We start from the raw sequence: 25402 nt of genomic DNA, 5'->3' as shown, positions 1-25402 counted from the left end.
CCATACTTCCTGTCTTCTATGCTTAGAGGCAGAGACTGTTTTCCTGTATAGAGAGTGCCTAACAGATTGTGGATGGTTTAGGAATGTAAATGTATTAATAATAAAATACTTTTCTGTTATTCTACAATTCAAAATGTATTTTAAACTTCAATTTTGCACTGCATTAGTCTATGGTATAGGTAAAGCCGCAGTAGTGCTTTAATTGGCCATTTTTCATGCATTTGCAGTCTGAAATAGTGAACTTTCCTTGGATGATAATAGAATCTGAAATGTTCCAGGAAAACAGCTACCTTTGATACGGCCCCACAACTTTGAAGGAGCTTTTCCATTTTCACCACTTAGAAAAAAGAAACATTAGCACCTGGAGAGAGTATTTTTTAGCTGGGAGACTTTGAATGATGGTTTGCCTTTTGACTGTTTTTACAATTGGATTTTTCTTCTGTTAAAAAAAGGCTAGACTGGAAAGATTTACTATCCTCACACTGTCCACCAGGGAACGCTAAATTTTTAAAGAGACAGTTGCACAGATACATACCGAAGTCTTTCTGACAGACTGTTAAAGGAACAATGACCTATTTTGAGAAATTGTCCTTTATATCCTTCGGTTTAACTTCTTCAGTTCAACTCAGTTGTTTGATACTGTCATGCTAACAAAATTTGATTGTGGATAGTTAATATTATCATACTATTTAGTCCTCAAGTCTACTTTAGCATCAAATTATATTATGTTGTGTTATAAAAACTACTCGTTTGTTCAATTGTTCCCTTCAACTATTCATCTTTGAACAAATTTAGACATTGGTATTCTAAGCTATGGTGCCCTGCTAGAGAAGTGTGTTTTAATAAATAAAAATTTTAGTGGCCTATAAACTCTCCACCCTTTTACAACTTTTATAATTTCATCCTCCTCTCTCCTCAATGTAGTGAGCTATTCTCTCTCCCCCTAAAACTCACTTATTCAAGCCTGCCATTTATTTCTTTACACAGTATCCAAAATAAATCTGACTGTTGCCACCTGCTCATCTTAACTCTCTCAATTTTCACTTTGCAGCACACCCCATTAACAGGCTGTTTAAAGTAGTGCTGACATCAGCGCACTGCAAGATATATATTAAAACATTTCTTAATAAATTGCATTTTACATTTCAATAGCACCTTCCATCTTGAAGGATCCCAGAGTACATCAACAAGCTATACTTATAGCACCAATTTCTATCAGCCTGAGTTTTTTTCTGTTTGTAACATGGAATGGCACTGTTCCTTCCTGTATAAAGTACCTTGAAATATAAAGATAAGAGTGCTGTAAAAAAGCATTAGCAGTAAATAATAATAATAACGTAGAGGGAAGTAGCCATTCATGCTGGCAGTAGAATAGTCCTGATAGGAAAAAGGAAATTTCTGTCAAAGCCATCAAAGCAAAACTCTCTTAGTAAAGTACCAAGGGATCTTTTCTATCCTCATGGAGACAGACAGACAGACAGAGCCTGGATTTCTTGTGTCTTTTGGCTAAAAACAGACAGTGGAGGATATTCAGTTATATCTACCTCAGATATGTGAAGGACTGATTTAAACCCAAAAGGATTTGAACCTGTAGTTCCAGATGTGGTATTTCAGACCCGATATTTCTAAGCTATCCTCTTTCTGAATTTAGGTATGCAAAGTGTTGTTACTCCAGATTAAAAAAGAAATACTTTATCCAATTCCCACCTTCTAATATAGAGGAGTAGAATTATTATTTATACTACTCAAAATGCAAATGAGGTCTTCGTATATATTCTATGTATAGAGAGAGAGCATGTTTTAGTGGTTAGAGCAGGTCAAATGGGTTTCAAGACACACAGCTGCTGCCAACTCAGACACTGACTTACAGATGTTAACTGATTTAACAGTATTGTGCATCAGACTCCTAATCTGTGAAGAGGAAAATGAGGATACTGGACACTCCTACACACTAAGGCACCGTGATCCTTGATCGATTCATATCTGTAAAGTGTTTTCAGATGGCCATATGAAAGGCTCCATGGAAGTATTATTGTCCTATTTTAAGTCTAAATATTCCTTAAAAAGTGGAACTGCCAAGCTCTAACTTTTGGCAGAACTGAGCGGCCTGCATGATATTTTTAAATCCTAAAGCCAGTCACTGGATAAAACAATGTATGTTACTTAGAATTTTCTATGTAGCAAAAAATAAAATAACATACAGAGAGCAAAGGAAAGTTTCTACCTTTTGTTGCAATGTAGATCATAAATAGGAGTTTTGAACTGTATAGATTTGACCATCTCTCCTGTTCGCAGAGAGTAAAGATCCACACAGCAATAAGGTGTGCTTGTGCTGAAAAGAGTCACAGAAAGAGAAGTTTAGACATTGTACATTTTAAAACATTTGTAAAGCATTGTGTTAACAAGATTAAAACCAAACTACTTGTGATTTGTCTTTCTGTTCCCCATTCTTACCACTTTCAGGCCTGGAAAGGGAAAGAGTATTATTATACCGATTCCATGACATCCTCAGCAGCTACAAAACTTTTCCGTACAACCACTGTCGGCCAAGTGTTTAATTTCACTGATTCCAAAGTCAGACTTCGGAACAACAGATATGACCCATAAAATATAGGTCAGTTGACAAGTATGCAGTTCTAAATTTGTTCTAGCTATTTACACGGGATTTCACTCTAACACTTACTTAAATGGATACATATTGTACTATATGGCAACAGTTGAATCACAGGGTAACTTCTGCTATATAGACATGCCGAACCCACATTACATTTATTGTAGACTCTTGTTTAAACAGTGCCGATCTTTTCAAATCGTTTGTGTTGCTTTTATCATTTTACTATAAATAAAACTCTACAGACATTTCTTAATAAAAGGCCAAACTTTCTTTAGATAGAAAAAAAGTGCTGAGTGTTACAATGGAGTTGAGAAGGGGAGTGGCGGATACCATTTTACAAGCTGCAGAGAGGCTTTGATGTGGCAGATCTCTTCTATAACACCTTTTTTCCCTTCCAAGAGTGCATTAAAATGATGGCTATTTCTAGGTCAACGAATATGAAGCTGCACAAATTGCCAGCTGAATAAACATACTAAGTATGGGTAAAAGAGTAGGTTTCCTTCTGTGTATATCTGCTTTATTTTACAGCATTTTACACAATTCCTGGCACAATACCTGCTTATGTTTTGGACCTAGGCTGCTCAAGAATTATTCTGGAGAAACAGGGACACAAATATGGCCCATTTCCTACCTGGAATCCCACAAGTCTATGGTATGCAAATTACCCATATACTGTCGAGAATCTATAACACACATCAATGAAAAAGAAACCCATATAAGTAACTCCCACAGAAATTCCTTCAGAAAGAATAATTTGCTCCAGGCACATACCTACATTAATAATTAAGGGGAAGGGAATACTTCAGTGTCAACCATTCACAAGGCCAAAAGACTGGGCACACCAATCAGTTGCTTTCAATTACCAGCTGCTTACCTCTAGAAAATATTGGAAAGCAAGTGCTGATCTATATGCCAACTTGCCCTGATTTAACTAAATCTGTTTCCTGAAAAAGCCAATGTACCCACTGTGGTGCAAGCGTGTGCATGGAACTCTCTTATTTCACAACACTAGTGACTAAGATTGATTTAGGCAAAGTCAAACTATGAAGTCACCCCTTTGGTTATTTCTGCGCAGTCTGCGTGCACACTGGCCTTGTCATTTTGATAATGAAATTTAGCATTTGGACATTGTGATTGAGATTCTCAGCCTTACAGGCACGATGTAAAGTAGCAAAAATAATTTGCGGCAAAGGTTCTACATACTACGGGCTGAGCAGAAATAACTTTGTTTTGGAATGAGGAAAATCCCAGGCATAGTCTGGAACACAGACAGCACAATTTCTAATATCCCTTAGGCCAGCAAGATGGTGGGCTAAGGAATCTCTCCCCCAGGCATCTAATTGTTCTCTAATTCTTTTACGGAAGTCTCCTTCTTCACCGGTCTTGATAATATCATTTTACTGGTGTTTGTGTAAATGAGCAAGCAGGTTTAAAAGGAAAGGCTAACGCTGCAAGAGGAATGAGGCTTGGATCGAAGTACAGTAGACTTCCGATAATCCGGAACCTATGGGATTTAGGTGGTGCCGGATTATCAGATATGCCGGACTATCAGGAGGTACTATAAGCAAGTTATATATATACTGTATACATTATATACTGTATATAAAGTGTTCTTAACCCTTTTTATTGTACATACTGTATACAGTATACTGTAATGTTTTAGGTTTTTTTAAGCCTTTTTTACCCTTTTCGCTCAGTTCAGCTGCTGCTGCTGCTGCTACCTTGTGACTCTTTTTTTGCCGAAGCTCACTCACTAGGCTCTTGCCATTTTGATGCTGGACTATCAGGAGTGCCGGACTATTGGAGTTTTACTGTACAATGAAGGTCCCAAGCTTTGATTCAAAGCTTCCTGGCAAGCCATACCTTTCTTCTCACCCCTCACTGCATGGCTACATGCCCTGCCTGTTCCTATGTTCTTCTATTTACTTTTGACCCCGCCCCCAACAGACACAGAACAAGTGAAATATTTTAGAATCATGAGAATCTGAAGATGCTGGACCCAACCATCAGAATTTTTGAGCAGGAGCAGCAACAACTGAAGTCCGTGAGCAATGCGAGTGAGAGTGTTGTATGACACTCCCCCATTTTATGTATAAAAACATACTTGCCTGCCATCCTAAGACTTGGCTTACACATTTACAGACACGTTTGTTGTTTTATGGTACAACCACATTTGACAATTTAGTGAAATCCAGGCATTTAGAAAGATTGGTTAGGCCAGGACATCTTGCATCTAACTCCACAAGATGTGTGTGCACCTCTTATGAGGTGCACTGAGGGCCAGAAATAAGCTACTGAGCTCTTTAGAAAATTTAGCCTAGCAATCAGTTAACAACTAAGTTTTCTTATAACAGACTGAGTTGAAGACTACAGGAGAGCCTAGTTTTTAACTTTACTTGGTAATGTGGGTAAAAGCTACAAACTGCCTTGTGTGAACTAAGATTTTAGCTTGAATTACTTTACCTGAGTTAGCAAATTCAAAAACATCTTTTTTCCTGGTAAAGAAAAGGCCTAAGTGGCCAGTTGGGTGCTGAGCACTTCTGAAAATCTGTCCACTTCATTTAGGTGTTTACATGGGGACAGAGCTCTCATGAAAACATGGCCCCAATTCCGGATTCTGGGAACTAAGGAAAATCTAACCCCACCAACTTTTATTCACTATGCACTTAAACTAGACCTTAAATCCAGATCTAGATGTAAAGAGATTCAAGAATATTCGCCTCATCCTTCCATGCCACTCATTCCAAGCACATCATTTTATTACAGGAATGTTAGCATTTTTCTATATTAGTAATAAGTATATTTATATTACAAATCATGAATGTGTGTTCAATAAGATATAACAGGATACACAGTACATATATAAAGATGTTATCCATTATCAGAGGCTCTAAGGATCTTGGAAAGTTTACTTAGGCAAAATATTCTTTTATGTAGACAATTTCTCTGCTAGCAACCAAGGACTGACCAGATACACATTCAAATCTTTAAAGTGTCTAAAGTGACACTGATTAGGTTAAGATACTTAACAGAAGTACATTTAAATTTGTACCATGAAACAGAGGTACCTCGGCTCCTAGGCTATGTCTAGACTGCAAGCCTCTTTCGAAAGAGAGCGTCTAGACTGCACGCGGAACTTTCGAAAAAGCAAGCCGCTTTTTCGAAAGAAAGCACCCAGTGAGTCTGGATGCTCTCTTTCGAAGAAGCCCTATTTACATTCAAGAACACCTTCTTTCGAAAGAGCACTTTCGAAAAAAGGCATTCTTCCTCGTGAAATGAGGTTTACCACTGTCGAAAGAAAAGCCGCGTTCTTTCGATTTAATTTCGAAAGAACGCGGCTGCAGTCTAGACGCAGGTGAAGTTTTTTCGAAAAAAGACTACTTTTTTCGAAAAAACCCCTGAGTCTGGACACAGCCCTATGGAACATTAAAAACTTCGCTTCATTGACTACATGGGAGCAATCTTTTACCAAAGAATTTGAGAACTTTGGGTTTCAAAAACAAGAGTTGTTGAACCCACGGAATGCAACACACCACAAAACTGAGAACAGAATAAATTGCTCCATCTTGTTTTCTTTATGAAATTAACATAAACTCGCCGCCCCACACTTTGAGCAGGGAGAAGCGGGGTATTTGGTTGGCTGGCCACGAGAGAAGAACAGTGTTTTATGGCTTGGAGGGAAGACTGAGACGTAAAAAACTGCTAAAAAAAGGGGGGGGGGGGGGGGGAGGTCAGCGTAGTGGCTGACTCGCCAGCCAGGAATGAGGGGTTTAAAAAAAGATCAGCCTGTGCCTTGACCCTTTCTTCTTCACGAGGCATTCTTCCCCCACCCTCCCTCTTTATTCAGGTGACAAATATACCAGGTTATTGACTATATCTGCACTGGGCATTTCACCAGTTGCCATGTTGAGGGGGGCTGGGCAGAAATTTTTTCTTTGCCACTATATTGGCCTCGGTGCAGCTGTGAGTTTTTTGTCTTCCTTGCAGGCTCAGGCAGGCTCTGTTCATGCATGACATGATGGGTGGCCATATGTCGTAACAATGTGTATAGTGGGTGTCTAATGCATGTACTCCATAAAATAAGGTGTATAGTAATGGATAAATGGGCTGGAAAAGGTCTTGAGGAGAGGTGGTTAATAATTGAGTGAGCTTGGGGTAGCTGGGGACTCCTATGATTGGTACAGCAGAGAGCCAACCTTCATTATTATAGCCCACCTTAACCCTGCTACAGGGGAAGGGTTTGATAAGGTTGCAGCAGTAGCTCTGCTGGAAGGACATGAATGGAAATGGGAAGGAGCTGGTAAAAGATGGGAAAACGGTGTTGGGGGTCGCTTGCACTGTATACTGTATTTTATATAGAGAGTGTGCATCTGTCTGTCTATCTGCAAATCCATTTGTTCAAGAACTCCTCCTAATCGGTAAGACCTGGGGCCAAATTTGGTAGGCAGCTTCCTCTTCTCCTAACTTAAAGCAAAGTGAGTGTTTGGTTGTACTAGGACAACTGGAAGCTCTGGGAAAGGGACTGTTTTCCATAACATGCAAAGGGAGGGGCTGCTGTTCCAAGTAACACGATATGAGTGTGGCCACTGGGGACAGCAAGCCTGCAGGGGAGAGCTATCCTGCAGAGTGTCCACTGGGGGCAGCCATACCACCAAGGGAGTGGCTAGCAGGGGCTCTGCCATTTTGCCTGCCAGCACACCGGTAAAAAGCCTCCCTGGCCCAAACCCTTTCCCCGCTTCCGGTCCTTGGCCGCAGTGCCGAAGAGGAGAAAAGCTGCTGCTGATCGGGGGAGAGCCTAGGGGGAGAAAAAAAAATCCTTACTGGATGGGATTCCCCCACCCCGATTACCTCTTTACCCCCCAACTCTCACCTACCCCCAGCCTCCTGCACTCCCTCTCACACACATCCCCAAGGCCCTGTCCCCTATCCCCACCACACAGCTAGCCCCCTGCACTGAAGGGCCCGGGCAACACCAGGTAAGTCTGTTAGTCCAATAATAAAGTTATGGCCTGACTAAAATGATATCAATTGCCTCCTGTCTTTCTTTGGCATAGCCAGACTATCACCAAAAGGTTATGTATGCTCCCTATCCTACTTACTCAGTTAACATGAAATACAATGATTATTTAAAAGTCTACTCCACATTAAGACAACACAAGCTGATGTGTCCTGGAGACTATAAAACAAGTTAAGTTTGAGATAAAAGATGATACCCCATCCAGTGCTCCTTGGTCAGAAGAATATCAATCACAATTCAGGATCTCAAAGATATTATGTGAAGTAACCAAAGGAGACAGATGGAAATTCCTTAAACAGGAATGTGGAGACTGTACTTTCCTCACCTGGGATAATAGTAGTCTTAAGTCTATCAAAAATAAAATACTAACAATAATTCCTGTAGATGATGCATATTTTATTATATCCTAGCTGTCCATCTACATGCTTCATATAGAGATATGAAATGGATCACTGAAGACTGTAAGCGCCATTAGTTTTCCTTTAGTAAACACAAAATGTAAGAATTCCATCATTTGTGCTGTTTTGGTCGGGTTTCTCTGACTCATCATTGCCATGTGGAGATATTAGAAGGAAAAATTCCAACAGATGTCTTGTATAGTTAGCAGACGAATATATCTGTGCATGATTATCATCATACAGGTACTGTTTATTCACAAGTTTTCTTTTAAACATGAGAGTCACTCAGTTTGTAGAGGCTTAGTTTGGAAAGAAGAACATATATACAGAAGGAAACCGCTTAGCAAATACTAGGGATGTTCAATTTAGATTATTGGCTAATCAAATAGTCGATGCAATTTGCATTGATTAGTCGATAAGGGCACCTCCGCCTTTAAAGTGTAACAACAGCCCCAGGGCTGTTACACTTCAAAGGTGAAAGCGCTGCAGGGACCATGGGACCAGTTGCACCCTGCTGCATTTCAAAGTGGCAGCTCCACATGGAGCCCAGCTGACCCAGAGCTCCATGCAGCACTGCTGCTTTGTAATGCTGCGTGCAGCCTGGGGCTAGCTAGGGACTCTAGTCGGGGTCCACGTGGCGTTTCGAAGTGGCAGCGCCATGTGGAGCCCAGGGTCTGGCCCCAGGCTCCATATGGAACTGCCACTTTGAAGCACCCTTACCTCTTCCCCCTGCCCTTGCTGCCTCTTTCTGATAGAGGCAGCAAGGAGGAGAAGTGACTAATCAATTAGTGTATTGACTATCTAATAAGCATTTGCTTATCGGACAGTCAACTAGTCGTTCACATCCCTAGCAAATACACTACAGGCAGTCCCCGGGTTACGTACAAGATAGGGACTGTAGGTTTGTTCTTAAGTTGAATTTGTATGTAAGTCAGAACTGGTACATATTGTAGGGGAAACTCTAGCCAAACATTTCTCCAGAGCTCAGTTTTATTCTCCCACACCTCACTTCCCTCAGTCCTTTATTCTCAAGCTGAGGTGTCTGCTGAGAAAAGCCGCTCCACGTCTCCCTGGTCTGCTGGGGGGGGCACTAGCTTCGTGTCTCCCTGGTCTTCTGGGGGGGAAGCAGCTAGTGTGGGGTTGCCTCACCCCGTTTGTAAGTAGGGATCCGATGTAAGTCAGATCCATGTAACCCGGGGACTGCCTGTATTTATAAAGCTATAAAAATATAGCAGTAACCCGTTTAAAAAACACTGAAGAGGAATCCTCATTTTAATACCCGAATAGAAAAAGATAAGGTCAGCAATCTGTGCATATCAACTCATGCTCAGAGTTGTCACTAGATCACATACTAATAGCTGAAAATATACTTGTGAACAAGCTTAAAGCATGCCTTCATGATGTACTCAATTTCACCTTTGCATACTGAAGTTTCCCTTTCCAAATGAATGAATAATTTAAGGTAATTAGGTTAAAAACAGTATCAACCAAAAGTTAAAATAAAAAGTAGGTCAAGTCAACAGGACAAATAAGTGATCAAAAACAAGGGTGCTTGATGAGAGAGAACATGTTGTGATCAAATAAAATGTAACGGAAATTGTAAATGCAGACAGATGTTTTCTTTATTAAGAAATCAAAGACATAATGAGGAAAAGGAAAGACTATAGTCCAAGGCAAGGTCAGGAACATTAAACGTTAAACTACAGGAGTGAAAATAGTAGGGACGAAGTACAGGAAAAACTCTATTAGATGAGTAAGAGAATGCCACAAAAATAAGATCTCCTAGCAAATCCACAGAAGACTGAGCAGGTGAGAACAAAAAGATAAAGATCTATATAAAATTGCAGTTGCTACAAAATATCCCTTCACTAAATGCCACAGATTCTAAAAACTAGAGGGATCTGAAGAATGAAAGCTACCAATACGTCACAGAATTCTGGAGCAGAATCATAATAGCAATTGAGAGACAGCTATCCTGAAGGAAAACAAATTCAAAAGGGGCTCTCTCGAGACTGAAAAGCTGGAATTTTATTAAACTAAGTATGGTGATGAGCAAGTGGATTGGGGTGGAGGCATTATTCGCTCTCTCACCACTACCCCATAACAAAAAGCTATGAGACCAAATTGACTCTAATGACTGGAAATCCAAGCAACTGTTTAAAATCAGAGACCCTAAGGCAATGTCTAAACTACAGAGAAGATCGAAGCAGCCACAGTCAATCTTCTGGGGTTCAAATTAGCGGGGCGAGTGAAAATACACTAATTCAAACTGAGAGGTCGCTCCCGTCAATGCCCAGAGACCTGCTTTTATGAGGATTAAGAGAAGTCAAAGGGAGAGTTGGCTCCCTTCAACTTCCCATTGTATGGATGGAGCCAAAATTTGAGTTAAGATATTTTGACTCAAGCTACGCAGTTAGCTGAAGTTGAGTATCTTAATTCAAACTTCTCCCTGAGTGCAGACCAGGCCTTAGAGAAAACCTTGTTTGGGGGACAAATCCCTTTCAAAAGCTGTCTATGTATCATCTGTTAAGTGAATGAAGGAAGAAGTCACTTGCAAGCATACAGCAAGGCAGATGCAATGTAGCTCAGTGCATAATTAAGGAAAGATGGAGCTAGATGTAATGTAATTCAGGATGATACAATTTCAGATACAGAGAGGGACATGTAGTGCATCTATGCTGGCACCTCAGACAGGGATCAGTTTACAAGCAGCAGCTGGAAAGAGGCTATTTCCCTTCTTCATATAATGACCTGTTATTTTATGCACTAATGTGCAAGGCAGCATAAATAGCAGGAAGAGTTCTGTATAGTTGGAAAAAACAATCTACCAGCAAATACATCTATGGCAAATCAACTTATGGTTTATGTTTAAGCAATGTGACATTTCTAATGCGACATTACAATTATGTTTAGTTTTTTAAAATAGAAATCAACATTTAAAAGCCCCCCATTCAACCATGACTCCATATGAGTTGGACACAGCCGAGGTAAATGGAACATCTTTTACAAACAACTCATTTGTGAAAATTAGGAAGGGCCCTAATCTCCACCAAAGTCAATGGACAGACGCCTGTTGTCTTCAGTGAGCAGAGAGCGAGCAGGCACGACAAAGCAGCAGACAGGTGTCACCAAGTGTAATTGGATCATGTATTTTGACAAGTGTAATTTTAGTATTTAATAGAACAGTATATTTACTAAAGTTCTGTGTAAAATAATACTGTACCTCATGGTCGCACTTTGTACTTTAGTGCAACAAGTCGGATTTGACCTTTAATGAGTACAGGCAGTCCCCAGGTTACATACAAGATAGGTTTGTTCTTAAGTTGAATTTGTATGTAAGTCGGAACTGGTACATATTGTAGGGGAAACTATAGCCAAACATTTCTCCAGAGCTCAGTTTTATTCTCCCACACCTCACTTCCCTCAGTCCTTTATTCTCAAGCTGAGGTGTCTGCTGAGAAAAGCCGCTCCGCGTCTCCCTGGTCTCCTGGGGGGGGGGGGGGCACTAGCTTCGCGTCTCCCTGGTCTGCTGGGGGGAAGCAGCTAGTGCGGGGTTGCCTCACCCCGTTTGTAAGTAGGGATCCGATGTAAGTCGGATCCATGTAACCCGGGGACTGCCTGTAGTACCAATGACTTCTATAGAAATATTTCACATATTGGAGCTACTCAGACATATTGCTAAAAAACTGGAACAAGTTACATGTGTGGATTAATGCATTTTCTTTCACCCAGACTAGTATATTGTACTGCTATAAGATTAAAACTAGTCATATGAACCAAGTTTCTATAGCTATTGCAACTCCACTATTTTCAGTTGAAAGCATCAAACATTTTGTCATTTCTCTCACAGAGCTATGACATATCTATCAATAATTCACACAAAACCAGAAAAAGCATGAATAAAAAAAAAATCTGGAAACCATTCTTTCTCTTTGGCAGCTGTCTATGAAAGTCTGTTTTATAATTAAAAAAAAAAAGCTCTTTTGCCATTAGTTTCAGAATGATGTCAGGTGGCCTTATTTGATTATTCTATTTTGAAGCACAATTTAATTTTCAGCAAAGCAATCTTGATTCTGTAAAAAAAAAAAAAAAAAAAAAAATCTAACTATTAGAATATGTCTGTCATTGCTCCAGCCCTTCCTGGACATGCTGAATTTCTTTGGTAAACTACTCTTCTATTAAGAAAGGAAATTTCTGGAAACAGCTTTCACAATACTAGCACTCAATGACTGCATTTCATTCTCTTAGTGATATTTTGCTTGTTTAATATGGGCAGTGACTAATTAAATTTCTTCAATTCACAAAACTGCTGTGTACAATATCTTTATTGTTTGTGGTTTCTTTTTGTTTAAACGAAGAATACAAATGCTAGAAAGTTATATGGAAAAGTGCTTCAAAGTAGGGATGTAAGGGAGTAGTTGACTAGGCTTATCGGTAGTCAAATCAACTACTCACATTCCCCGACCCCTTGCTGCCTCTGTATCAGAGGCAGCAGGGCAGGGGGGGAAGCAGGAGCCAGTGCTGGGGGGAGCCAGCTTTTAAACTCTTAAAAGCTGGCTCCCCACAGCACCGTCTCCACAATGCCACCTGGCCCTCCACCCCTCACACGCCATTGCTGCCTGGCTCCTCCTATCTTTTCAATTGGTCCTGGACCCTGCAGGAGCCAGGACTGAACTGGCTGCCTATCGACTAATCAGGTAGTCCATAGAAATTCTATCGACTACTCGATTAGTTAAATACCTACTTTTTAACATTCCTACTTCAAAGCACGGCAATTTTTAAAAGTCCTAAAAAATAAAATTATACTAGGGGGCTGCGCCCTCTGCTTGCTATGCTCACCTACCCTTCCCCTCCCCCCTCACTTTTGCTTGCTGAGAAAGACTGTTGATACTGATTATGTGAGGATGTCATTCTGTCGCCCAGCAGGAACATTCTATCATCTGGCAAGAAAAACCTTTTTATATAGAAAGAGATATTGTCAGGTTTACTATGCAATCTTTAGGATTCTATGGAGAGAGGTGCTTTCTTAAAATACTTATGGATGCTATAAGCTGTTAGTACATCTTAAAAAAATGTTTTTAATCAAATTTCAAGTAACTGCTTTTGATTATTTCAGATTTTTCACTATACACAATAGATTTTGCTACTTTTATTCATGATATTTAATAGAATTGTTCAATGTTAGGTTAACCAAAACAAGGTATTTTTTTACAAAATGACATTTTCCAAGAATGTGCATGTATCAGTGAAACACAAAAACAGCAGAGACATTTTAAACCTACCACAAATAGCAAGAAGCATGGAAGTCATTTTCTTATTTTTAAATAAGAAAAAGCTGCTCCAAACAGGCATATATTACTAAATCCAATCCTTTAAATAGAAGAAGGGAACATATTTGATTTAGCATTACATTATTTGAATTAGACTCCAAAAGATCAAACGCCATACTTGTATCTATCTTTACTAATTACACAGAACAAATCTAACACACAAGTAACACAGAAACTTCCATATCCTCTACCCACATCCCTCCACAAAGGATGGAGGAGCTAAATGCTGCCTTCATATCTGCACATATGCTGGAAAAACTGTAAGAACCAGCCATCAGCACTACAGAAACAGCTCTATAATAGGTAAACACAGGACCCGAGTTCTAGCTAGGAAAAAATATAATATGGGAAAAGAACACTGTGCCGGTTTTGTGTGAGAGAGAGCAGGAAAAAAAGGAAGTGATGTGTCTTAGCCAAAACCCCAACTACTCATATCCTGATTCATACTATATAAGCAATTATGTGCACAGTATTCAAATAAACTATTCCTCCCGAGCCAAGGAATGAAGTAGGCACAGAGCTATGCTTATATACACCCATTCAGGTTGACAGTTACAAGCATGGGGGGGGGGGAAAGAGGTGTGGAGAGTGAACAAAGAAGGCAACATGTGTATCTACGTCCTTAGCAGACAATTCACAAGGCAGGTCAAGGCAACTCTTAAGGTGTTAAACTTTGTACATGGACTGACACCAATACTTAATACCAGTGCTGGTCATTTTACATTTTATGGATTCGCTGAGTTGCAAAGTAACAGTCTTGTTTCCTAAATTTTCATGGATAAGTCCTTTCTCCATAAGGCAGCAAAGCTCAACGATAGAGCGAGACTGTATTCCAATGTCAAATGGTTATTCTTCCTGTACTCCTGAAGAATTCATGAAACCCATCTATACCTCATTTCCTCTATCTATAAAATGATATTACCCATTCTCAGATAAAAGTAACCATACTTTTCATACACACACCCTCTCGTCCACAATTTATAAACCATCAATATAATAATAATTTGTGTCTATTAAATGTTTATGAAATGCCATACTATATAGAGACCTTGCAAGGTATGGCACTACATAAACATTTAATAGACACGTGTAACTTCCTTGTTTTAACTTATGGAAGATAACCAGTTGTGTAATGTCTGTGTATTCTCTATCAAAAGCAATAATTAGAGAAATTAAATTGTATCGAAAGACAAAAACCTCCACCAAATAAAGGTATTTGCAGATCATTAAAAAATCAAGTTCTGCAATATTTTCCCAACATTTACAAGCACAGCAGACAAATAATTTTAAACCATATGTTAAATTTCGATTCATCAGCTAATCGAGTAGTCGATAGACTCGATTAGTCAAGGTGGGAGCACTTGCTATCCTGCTGCACCTCTGCCTTTGAAATGTATAAAAGGCACCCACAGCTCTTGTACATTTCAAAAGGGAGAGACGCAGCAGTTGGGACCCCACACATGTGGGGACTGCTTCGTTCCTGCTCGTTTCCACCCCTGCACCTCTACCTTCCCTGTGTCCCTGCGGAGATGGTGCTGAGACGGTGCTTTTAAGCCAGTTTCCCTGTGCACCACCTCCTGCTCCCCCTCCCCACTTGGTGCCTCTTATACACAGGCAGCAAGGGAGAGGAAGCAACTAGTCGAGTAGTGACTCAATGGCCCGATATGCCTAGGCTTATTGGGTAGTCGACTAGTTGCTTACATCCCTAGTGCATATATTTTAATGTAAAATCAAAATGCACGTATGTACTTGTGTGTTAAATCTGCTTGCCTCTTACTTTATCCTGATTTGCGAGTTCATTTAAAGGTCAGAGATCTATTTATGTTATCTATTAGCCTTTTACATCAAATGTAGTTAAAGGGATATGGCAAAGGAGATCTACCTCTAACAAAAAGTTTACAGAAGTACATCTTTGGAAGAGATTATTAATTCCTATTAGTAAAAAACCTTTGCGATGACAGGAATTCCTGTATTTTCCCTCCCCGCCAGAACTCTTTACATGCATAGTAAACATGAGAAAAGCGTTTGGAATTCAATGAATGTGGAGATATAGAATTCATGCAAAAGTACAAATACATATAATATGGACATTTCTCCTATTTAATGTTCATAATTAGATAAAGTCATCTTTTTAAATATCTGTTGGCATATATTTCTTCTACTACCCAGTTAGAAAATACCATGCTCTTTCCACATGGATAGCATAGTGAGTTATAATTATTCTGTACTCATAATCCAGGGATGGCTTTTTCCTCACAGTTTTAGCACTATCCGTAACTAACTGGCTGATTCTACATCCAATCATCTTGACTGAAAGGGACTCCTGTGAAGTTGTTGTAACTATCATTCCATGAATCAGTTAAGTGCTGCTTCTAAGTGGCAAGGCCAGCACTTCCCTACCAAAGATCAAGTGCATCCACTTTAGCGTAATACTAGAACACGGTATGCATAGAACGTATGTACTCCATCCAGTGACCAGAAATGGCATTTCTCATAGCGGCATCAATGTTTGAGGCATTATATAAAACACAAATAACCTTGTCCCAGCTACAAAAGGCTTTCAATCTCAGTTCAGACCATACGAACAAAATAGGGGGAGAGTTCGTTTGGGGCAGAGGAAGGGAGACAGTGCAGACTTCATGCATCAATCATGGAGCAGCAAGGTACGGAACTGTGTTTGTTGAAGTGTAATATCTGAAACTGGATAATCTCCAGGCAAAAAGTCATAAAGCTGCTCGGTAATATATAGGTCTCCTATTTCTGACACAAGGGGGCTACCAGCCCACTGTAATGTGCTAAAGTTGGAATCTATGCATTACAGACACATTCCAGATTATGGATATAAATGAGTAGTCAAGTATACAATTAACTGATGATAGCCTATGCTTATTGGTTAATCTTGACAACTCACATTTCCGCACACACTCCTTACTGCCTCTGAAACTATCAGAGACAGCAAGGGGTGGGGGAAGCAGGAGCCAGTGCTGGGCGGGAGCTAGCTCAAAAGCCAGTTTCCCCTGGCACAAGCTCCATGGTGCCACCTTCTCCCCTCGCCCAGGGGGAGGTGAGGCCAGAGAGGCTGCAGCAAAGCAGCCTCTGTCCGTGGTCAGCCTGGGCCCACCGCAGGCAGAGGCTGCTTCAGGGCAGCAAGCCCTGTCTACAGGGGCCCAAGCTCCCCACCAACAGAGGCTCGTGCCCAGTCGCAGCCCCTGTCCGTGAAGGGTCCCAGCTCCCCGTGGACAACACGTGTATTCTATAGCCTTAACCAATTAACACTATCACATTCCTAGATCATACACAACTTAATCCTCCATTTGAGGAGAGGAAGGCAATTCTCATATTCTGCCTTTTCAACACTACAGATTGTGTTTCTATGAATATGTGCATTTCTGCTACAGGTTGAACATCTCAAGTCCAGCACTCTCTGATCCGGTAACATTCATGGTCCAGCATGATTTGAGTTAGCTGGATGTCCACTTATCGTGGATGTGGCCAAGTTTCCCACCGTCCCATAAAGTTGGTTTACAGCCACCAGTCCTGGCTCTCAGTGTTCTGTGCTGTCGATTAGCTCTAATTTACTCCTAACATGTCTTCCAAGAGCCTAGTAATCAGTGGCAGTGTTGGTAATGCTGCTAGACAATATTGACCTCCCATGGTCCAGCAAATTCTCTGGTTCAGCACCGATCAGGTCCCAAGGGTGCTGGACTAGAGAGGTTCAACCTGTACCATGTATTCTGCCCATCGCATTACTCGTTCTGGTTATCTGATCTGGAACAGGCTTTCTACCCATTTTTTTTCCACTGAATAACTCAAAGCCAAATAGATTGTTCCAGTGTATGACATTACATAGAGCCAACCAATACTCCGTGCCCCACAGAGACAGCAGCACTTTATAGCATTGAATTGCTGAATTGTGTGACATGTGGCATGCCTGTCACTGAAGTGTAAAGTATAGCACAAGCTGGCCTTTCAGCTGTGGCATGCCTCAGTTGAAAACCCAGAGTGAAACACGCTTTCCACTCCACTGAGACATGCCACATGTCACAAAATGCTGCTGTCTCATCATATTTTGGATTAGTTAATAGAAGGTGATGAGCAAGTTAATATGGACTATGATAAAAAAAGGAAGACTCAAAGTCCTTCAAAACAGAATCACCCTACATCCAGCAGGTCTGGCACTCTAATGTCTAAATTAGCCAACATTTAAATCATAGACGGACCCAGGATCAGGTCATACAAGTGGTTTAATAGAAGCATATTTTTTCATATTCCAATCATGTTTGTATATGGAATGGCACTTGACGATAACTCTCCCTCAAGACAATTTTGCAATTTTTAGCTTGTAATGTACGTGGAAAATCCAATATAAAAATGTAGTTATTTATAGTACTATGGGACATAACCATTGGGTCAAGTTTTGCTCTTTGAGCGTAAGCAGATCAGACTTCTGGGTAAGCCGAGCAGATTTGGTCCGCCTGTGATCATGACGTGAATGAGCATGTGTCTGTGTATATATATTTCTATAACTCTTCTAAGAATATGAGCTAGGATGGTTCTGTAGCTAGAATATAATGTTCAAATTTGAGCAATATCGATTCTGTTCCTGAGTCGGTTACAAATTAAATCAGGGGTTGTAAAATCTTAATTTATTTTACCCTGAAGTAATTTCTGTTTAAAAACAAAAAAACAAAAAAAACAATCATCACACATCTTAACCAAATGGAACCTGAGCCTCCTGAGCGGATAGAGTTCCATCATATAAACAAACATGCTACTGGTTTATTTTTTTTTACAGAATGACAGACTGCTGTCCAACTACATACAAGATATGATCAACATGACAAACAAAATGCAGAAGCTTTCTGTATATTGAAAGACTACCATTTGCCACCGCTTAATAGGAAATGATGGGATTTCTGGAAGCTGCAGCTCTAAAAACTGGCTCTAAGGCTAGCACAGGTGGCATTTACAAAGCCAGCACAGTGTTTTGCGGAGCAAGGGAAGCCTTTATAGCTAAGGCAGGCACTAAAATTTCAGTCTGCCAATATACATAAAACTGCAAATCAATATTCACACTTCTTTTGTTAATCTGAAGAACACCTCAAGAGACAAGACTTTCTGATCAATGACATTCAGGAAGTATTCAAGAGACTGGGAGAATTAATATAGATCACTGTTGGTAAATACTAGGAATGTTAAAATGCAGTTAATTAAGTAAATGGGTAACTGCTGGAAATTTCAGCAGTTACATGTTTACATGTGGTGGGGCCAGTCAGCTCCCCAGGAGCCAGGGCACACAGGGAGCCAGATTAAAAAATAGAGGCAGCAGCGCCAGGGGGAGGGGAGGTGGCTCCCAGGAGCCGATGCACATGGGGAGCCAGCTTTTAAGCCAGCTCTCTGCACGTACTGGGAGCCTGCGTGTAACCGTGTTCATGGTTACACTTTTACATCCCTAGTAAATACACTATATATACACACACACACACACTAATTCTGTATATTTGTATATATAGTGTATTTACTAGGGATGTAAAAGTGTAACCATGAACACGGTCCTCTTATACAGAATGACTAAAACTACAATTTGACCCCACATTGTGCTTTTGGAACTACAATTCCAAAAGCACAAAGGATGAAAATCCAGAGAACCTGTGTAACATAGAACTTCGGTTCTTTTGAAAATCCTACCTAACTCTTCGGCACTATTATCAGAATGTTATTTACAATGTTATTTACCGTGTCCCTTATGAAATTTACATAATTTCATGGTTTATAGAATGTATTTGCTCTAATTGAAAAAAAAAAAATGTCCTATCCAAAATGCGTTTTCTGTCAGTCCATCACACCAGCTTTGGGCTCTTCCAGTGACATTGAGTTGTTACCATCGCACACACAAAACGCATCATACTACAGTGACACCTTTGCAATGCCACTCTCTTCAGGTCATGCCCTCACAATGGCACCTATCCATTAACTTTAAAGGGGGGGCTCCAAGATGTCACTGGCAATTGTATCTGAAGACAGTGGGGCTGTAAGAGAAAAACAGACACGCAGTTGGGGAGAGGGCTGGAATTGGATGAACTTGGAGACGAGGTCTAGGTACTGGGGGAAAAGGGGATAGACTGGAAATGGGACAAGAAAAGTAAGGAGTAGAAAGCAGGATAATGAGCCAAGGTGAGGAAGAGAAGACTTGGGTGATGCAATGTTGGAAAAGATAGGGGAGAAGGGACCACACTTTGAGAGAATGGTCAGAAGAGTGTACCCATTAGCGTCCACTCCCCTCCGGAGCCTGGAATAGAAACCAAGACTATGGAGTCTCACTGGTCCTCTGCTGTCAGCAAATACCTGTGAAACCCACTAGCAATGTTTCCCATTTCTCTCTAGTGCTGTGCCACATAGAAGATAATCTACTACTGCTATCAGTTACTCTAGGAGCTCAAGGGCAGCATTCCGTGTAGCCAGTCTAAAGGCTCCAAAAACAGACAAACTACATGTGTGTTAGTATGACATGACATATGCAGGGACTGGACTTGATGGCCTCCTGAGGTTCCTTTCCATTCTATTATGCTACGATTCTTTCTTGCTTTCCCTAGCTTTTGAGTATTTGAACTTTGCAACCTTACTAATGTTCTTTATATGTAGCTTTCTGTGTGCTTTATTTTAGGGATGTAAAAACCACCTAAAATAGTTAATCGATTAAACAATTTATTTAACCAGTTAACCACCAGCTACAGCTGAAGGGGCTGCTCCAGCCTCGCCAGCCTGCCGTGGCCCGGGTCCTGCTGGTTGGGCCCTGGGACAGAGCGCTGCTCCCACTGGCCAGGTCCTCCAGTTATTCTTTTACAGCCTTACTTTATTTTACATAGAATAAATCTCTCATTGCATTTTAAGAGCTATTTCTAATGTATTATTTAGTGCAATTCAAACAGAAGGAATAGATAGCACTTACGTTTTTAGCCATTTTTTAAATTTCTTATTTTATCACTTCTTTATGGTATAGAAGACAATTGGAGATGTTTTGGGTCAACTGATTCATATCTGACTCTTCTGTACCATATTAATGTATGTATAATTTTATACAAATTTCCAATAGCCACCAAAATCTATGTATTCCGTTAAAGTCAACAGCAATTGTAATATTTTCAAATATCATGTCAAGAATAAAAAGGTACTACTGAAGAAATATACTAGAGATTGGAATTCCATGAAAATTTCAATCATTACATATTTAATGATCCTTTGACTTACCTCAGAGTGATTTAAATAATACCATTTTAATCTACAAATGAATGTTTGTGCCCAGCAATACCCTTAGGGCATGTCTACACTAGGGAGTTATTTTAAAATAAGTCCCCTTATTTTGAAATAATAAGACAAGTATCCACACTATCAAGCTTGTTATTTGGAAATAACTCCTGCTTGTGAAAAGGAATAGCGCTATTTCAAAATTATTATTTTGGGAGTTATTATTGCAAAGTAACTCCCTAGTGTATTCATGCTCTTAAGTATAACTGGGTATAATTTTGAAAGCCAAAGACACTACTATAGGAGACAATGCACCAGATAGTGACAGAAACCAAAAACTCAGCTCTGACTGAGCATATTTATGTGACAAATATTGCATATGTGGCTGCATTTGTATAATGCTAAGACACTGCAGAAAATTCATTTGGCCCACTAACTAAAAGTACATTACAAAATAAGAATTAATTACATGACTAATAATTACCCCTCTCAAAATAATTTTAAAAGGTAAATTGAAAATGTTTTGTCTAAAAGTAACTCGTGTACGAATGTTAGTAGTCACAGAATAAAATCTTAATATCATCCTTGACATTTCAAGCATGGCTATTTTGCAAGGTTCTTTAAGTTACTCTTACAGGTGGTGGCAACATTACACACAAAAAACAACCCTAAAACACATACTGAGTGAACAAAACACTATCCTGAAAAAGCTTCTTTGGGTCTGTGTCACATTGATTTATAACAGTTATTTCTAAGACAGACAAAAACACACAGATGCAAACAATTACTCTATTTTTGTAGGCAACAAGTGAGGTGGGTGGTAACTGAGAAATTTTGAAAAATCCTGTCACAATATTCCATTTTTTTCTTAAGTAACCCTCATCACACAACAAACGCTGGCCACATCAGAGACTTTCCAGGGCCTGAAGGGCCGCTTTGATTCCAGACCGCTGCAGGCATTAGCGGGGACGTAATTAGGGTAAAAAGTTCAACCACAGTTCCATGTCTAGAGTGCTGCCAGAAATAAATTTCCTCTTATTCGCTGGTTTCTACTGTACCCTCCCTGAGAACCATATTGAAAACACATTTATCTTTGTAGAGTTTGTTCCTCTTCTAATTAACTTTATAGCATTTACACTATTGAATAATTCAAAGTGGCATTTAAAGTGGCCCTAGAACCAGCAGCTTTGCCTGTAATGGCACTCTGAACTATCTTTTCCCCTGTAGTGCTTCTTTTGACAAGTGACTTGGGTAAGGTATGCACTCCAGCTGTTTTTATTTTGCTATACATTTAACATTAGACTACTTCTTCCCCTTCCCATAATACATTTGGAGGAAGTCAATAACCAATGCTAGAATAAAACTATTGCTCCTTTAACCTGGAAAGCTTCTCTACCCTCTCCTCTCTATCCCTTTTTCCCCTCCCCCAAAATCACTTGGAGTGTGTCTACACAGCACCCTAAACTTGAAATAAGATACGCAATTTGCGTATCTCCTTTTGATTAAATTTTGAAATAGGCTATTTCAAAATTTGGCATGTCTACACAGTGGAATGAGGGTTACTGGGATGCTGAAATAACGTGCCGTCATTTTGAAAAATAATTCAAAATAACGGGTGGCTTGTTAAGATGAGGGGTAGCCCAAAATAATCATGCAGTCTACACATAGCCTTAGAATAGTTTAGCTTATTAACAGTTTCATAAATCAGACCTTTCCAAATTCTGAAATACTCAAGGTTCTTATTTATTGGCCAACATTTAACCCCAAAATTCTCATTTGCTTCCTTGTAGATCTGCCATTGGATTATCATTATACTGTACTTTAATCCACATGTTATTCCTTATTATAGATCAAGTCTGTTCTACCAGATTGAGCCAGCCTCCAACATTGATTTTAGCATTTCAGTGCCTCAGATCCTTCTGACCCTCACTATCAACATACCAGGTATTCCACTGAAGAGGTTCTCTTTGGATGTGTGAATTGATAAAAGATTTTTCAAAACTGTACGTTCCATTTTCTTATAATTTAACTGATGTTATTGTTAAAAGGGACTATAAAAAATAAACAAAGGATACAAATCCAATCTTAAACTTTAAAAAAAATATAGACGGGTTGCTATCTTTAGTGCATACTCTAGCAACAAAACGCAACATCATTTTGGGAGCCTACAGTACTATATTCATAGGTTTTGATTTTCTTGGGTTTATAAAAACTGCCACAAGATCTGTAAAGACAAAAAAAGTACAATTTCTATATTAATTGTATAGCGACAATGATATCGCTATACAATGATGTCGCTATCATCTGCTGGAACTGGAAGAGAGCTTTGCAGATGATAGGACAAAGCATGATGCCATGGATTTCTCACAGTACCAAATGAATCCCCTTGGAGTAAATTCCCTCCAAGTGATGATAGCGTATAAAATAGGAGGACTCTACTTTTACCTGTAAGAGGTCATCGTACATTTCAGATTTTAGGGAGAAGAAAAAAGCTGTATCACTTCTAGAGGAAAAAAAAAGTTTTAAAAAGGACAAAAGAGGTCTAGTAATTGCTCTACAAACTATAGGATCCAGGGCTCCAAATGAAGCAAACATGCTGTTTCCAAGTATTTAATTCCTTGAAAGGGATCAGGTTTTAATTTAAAGCTTTTTTAACCACCATGATGATGGCTGTGAATAGCAAGGGTGGTGACATGAAAGAATTTACAGGATTTTGTGAATCATACCAAGTTTTGTGAAAACAAAAGACTGCTAATATTTTTACAGACTTTATGAAACTTACTTGGTGGTGTCCAAATATAATAAAAAAATCATAACCATCTGTCCAATTCATTTTTTTTATTTTATGGGTCATTTTAAATTTTGAAAAGGTAAAAAGTGAGCTATATTTTATTTTCTTGATGAGTAGATACACCCCCCCTTACGCATCCAGCTCTGATTCAATCCCTGGTATAACCAAATGGATCCGAAATACATATAACCACTGTATTTGCGCTGGCATTTCAGCTAAAATGTATCAGAGAGGGTTACTCAAAGCAGTGTGAAAACTGCGAACAACAACTTAATTCATCATCAATAATATTCTTCTCCCAGGCAATCCTGCAAGAACGCTATGCTGTTTGTCATTTCCAAATCATTTTACAGTTAGCTAATTTTAAAAGTTACAAAACACGGGTTCTGAGATCTGGATGCTGATTTTACACTGTCAACCAGAAGAAAAGCTAGTTGCCATATAAAAGATGGGTTTGTATAAAATCTTCAAATATTAATGCAAGATGCTATTAAAACTTGGTTTAAAATTATATTTTTATATTTTTCCTGAAAAAAAACCCAGCTTTCTAATAAACATAAACACTTCTCCAAACTTTTTCTTGAATAAAACCAGTATTAACATGTTAGTAGGTTTCAATCACAGTAACTACATACTTCCTGAAAAGCTGCTTGCACTAGTTGTTTAGTCTTGTAAACAGATGTCTCAAAACAGAAAAATGTAAAATTACATTAGCTAAGTCACAGATTTTCCATCGCTTCCTTTTCCAACTCTGCACTTTATTTCATGCCACATCCTATGCTTCTTGTTTCTCATGCACTTAAGTGACCTCTATTTCATTCTTCAAATCGCTCTAGATTCAGAAATTATTTTGAGAGTGTCTTTGGCTTATGTTATACAGGATTTCAGAGGAGTTGGTCATAAAGTTACCTTTAGACTTTAAAATTTACAAATATTGAAACAGTAATGGTGAAAACTTCTACTGCTCATCTAACCAGTAATACTTGTATCTCTATCACGTGTAAACTGTAAACTTCTGAAAGCGGCAACTCTCTCTCTTCACATTTATATAGAGCACTTGGGATACATGCAGCAATATGGAGTGTTAGAACATTGCTGTGGTAGAGCCCAAAGTTCTTTGGGGAAACTATTTTTGCCTGCTATGGCATGAGTCATTGTCTGATGATAAATACCACCGTAAGACTAAACTGTTCACACCGTTTCGCCAGCATTTGCTTGTGAATCAATTGGGACAATAAGGGATAAATTGTCTCGTCTGATATACAGATGCAACTCTGCTGCGTTAGTCCCATCTGTGTGGGCATGTATTTACCTAAAATTATTATTGCCCGAGCATATGCTAACCCCGACGACCTAATAAAATGGCCACTGGAAATAAAAACAAAAGACAAACTCATTTTTTTCCACTGTTACAGAAGGGGGTAGAAGATTCAGCTGCTAGGAGGGCACTATACATGCGTAACCACTGATTAGCTTTCCGAACCCCTTTGTGGACAGAGGTCACTCTACCACACCTGGCTTTCTGAGCCATCCCATTCCTTCAGAGGCCTTTTAGGAACTCAGCTGACAGAGAAATTCAAACATCCCCAGAAAGGATGCCATTTATTTAGTGCTCAGGTGCACCCTCACTCTACAGGCTACATCCTAGGTTCAGCACCTGTCTCTCTCCCAAACAGTGGTGTTTTTTTTTTGTGATAGTATGGCCTGGAATGTCGGACTATCACCTATTTTCCCAGCCCACAGAGAAGGGGATATCCCCCGCGTGTACTGGCACCTGTTTTCCTGGGGCGGCTCGGCTCCTGATGGAAGTTTGTTCGGGACACACAGTGGGTTTGTTTGTTTTTCCCGGCTCCCAGTGCAGCACTCTGGCTCTTAAAGGGGCCGTGACTGCATTTCGGCCCCTGGTGGGTTGTTGTTTTTTTCCTCTCAACAAGTTTGCCCCAGAGTACCGGCAGCTTTTTTCTTACAAAAAAAGTACTGCTCCTAAGTAATACAGGTTGACCCTCT

The 25402-nt window shown here is 39.7% G+C and overlaps 1 protein-coding gene across 11 annotated transcripts in view; it reads right to left on the bottom strand.

The window, feature by feature from the left end:
* The window catches only part of BCAS3 (BCAS3 microtubule associated cell migration factor), a 590230-nt gene that overhangs the window by 495843 nt on the left and 68985 nt on the right, over positions 1 to 25402 (bottom strand). For all 11 annotated transcript variants that reach the window (XM_014581354.4, XM_014581355.4, XM_025179224.3 and 8 more), the window contains exon 8: positions 2225 to 2332. In XM_014581354.4, coding sequence (XP_014436840.1) covers positions 2225 to 2332 — 108 coding nt within the window. The remainder of the gene's footprint in view (positions 1 to 2224; positions 2333 to 25402) is intronic.

This window comes from Pelodiscus sinensis, chromosome 21 (assembly GCF_052426305.1).
Source record: "Pelodiscus sinensis isolate ZL-2025 chromosome 21, ASM5242630v1, whole genome shotgun sequence".
In the NCBI taxonomy this organism is placed as follows: Eukaryota; Metazoa; Chordata; order Testudines; family Trionychidae; genus Pelodiscus; species Pelodiscus sinensis.
This window is presented reverse-complemented; position numbering and strand designations above follow the sequence as displayed.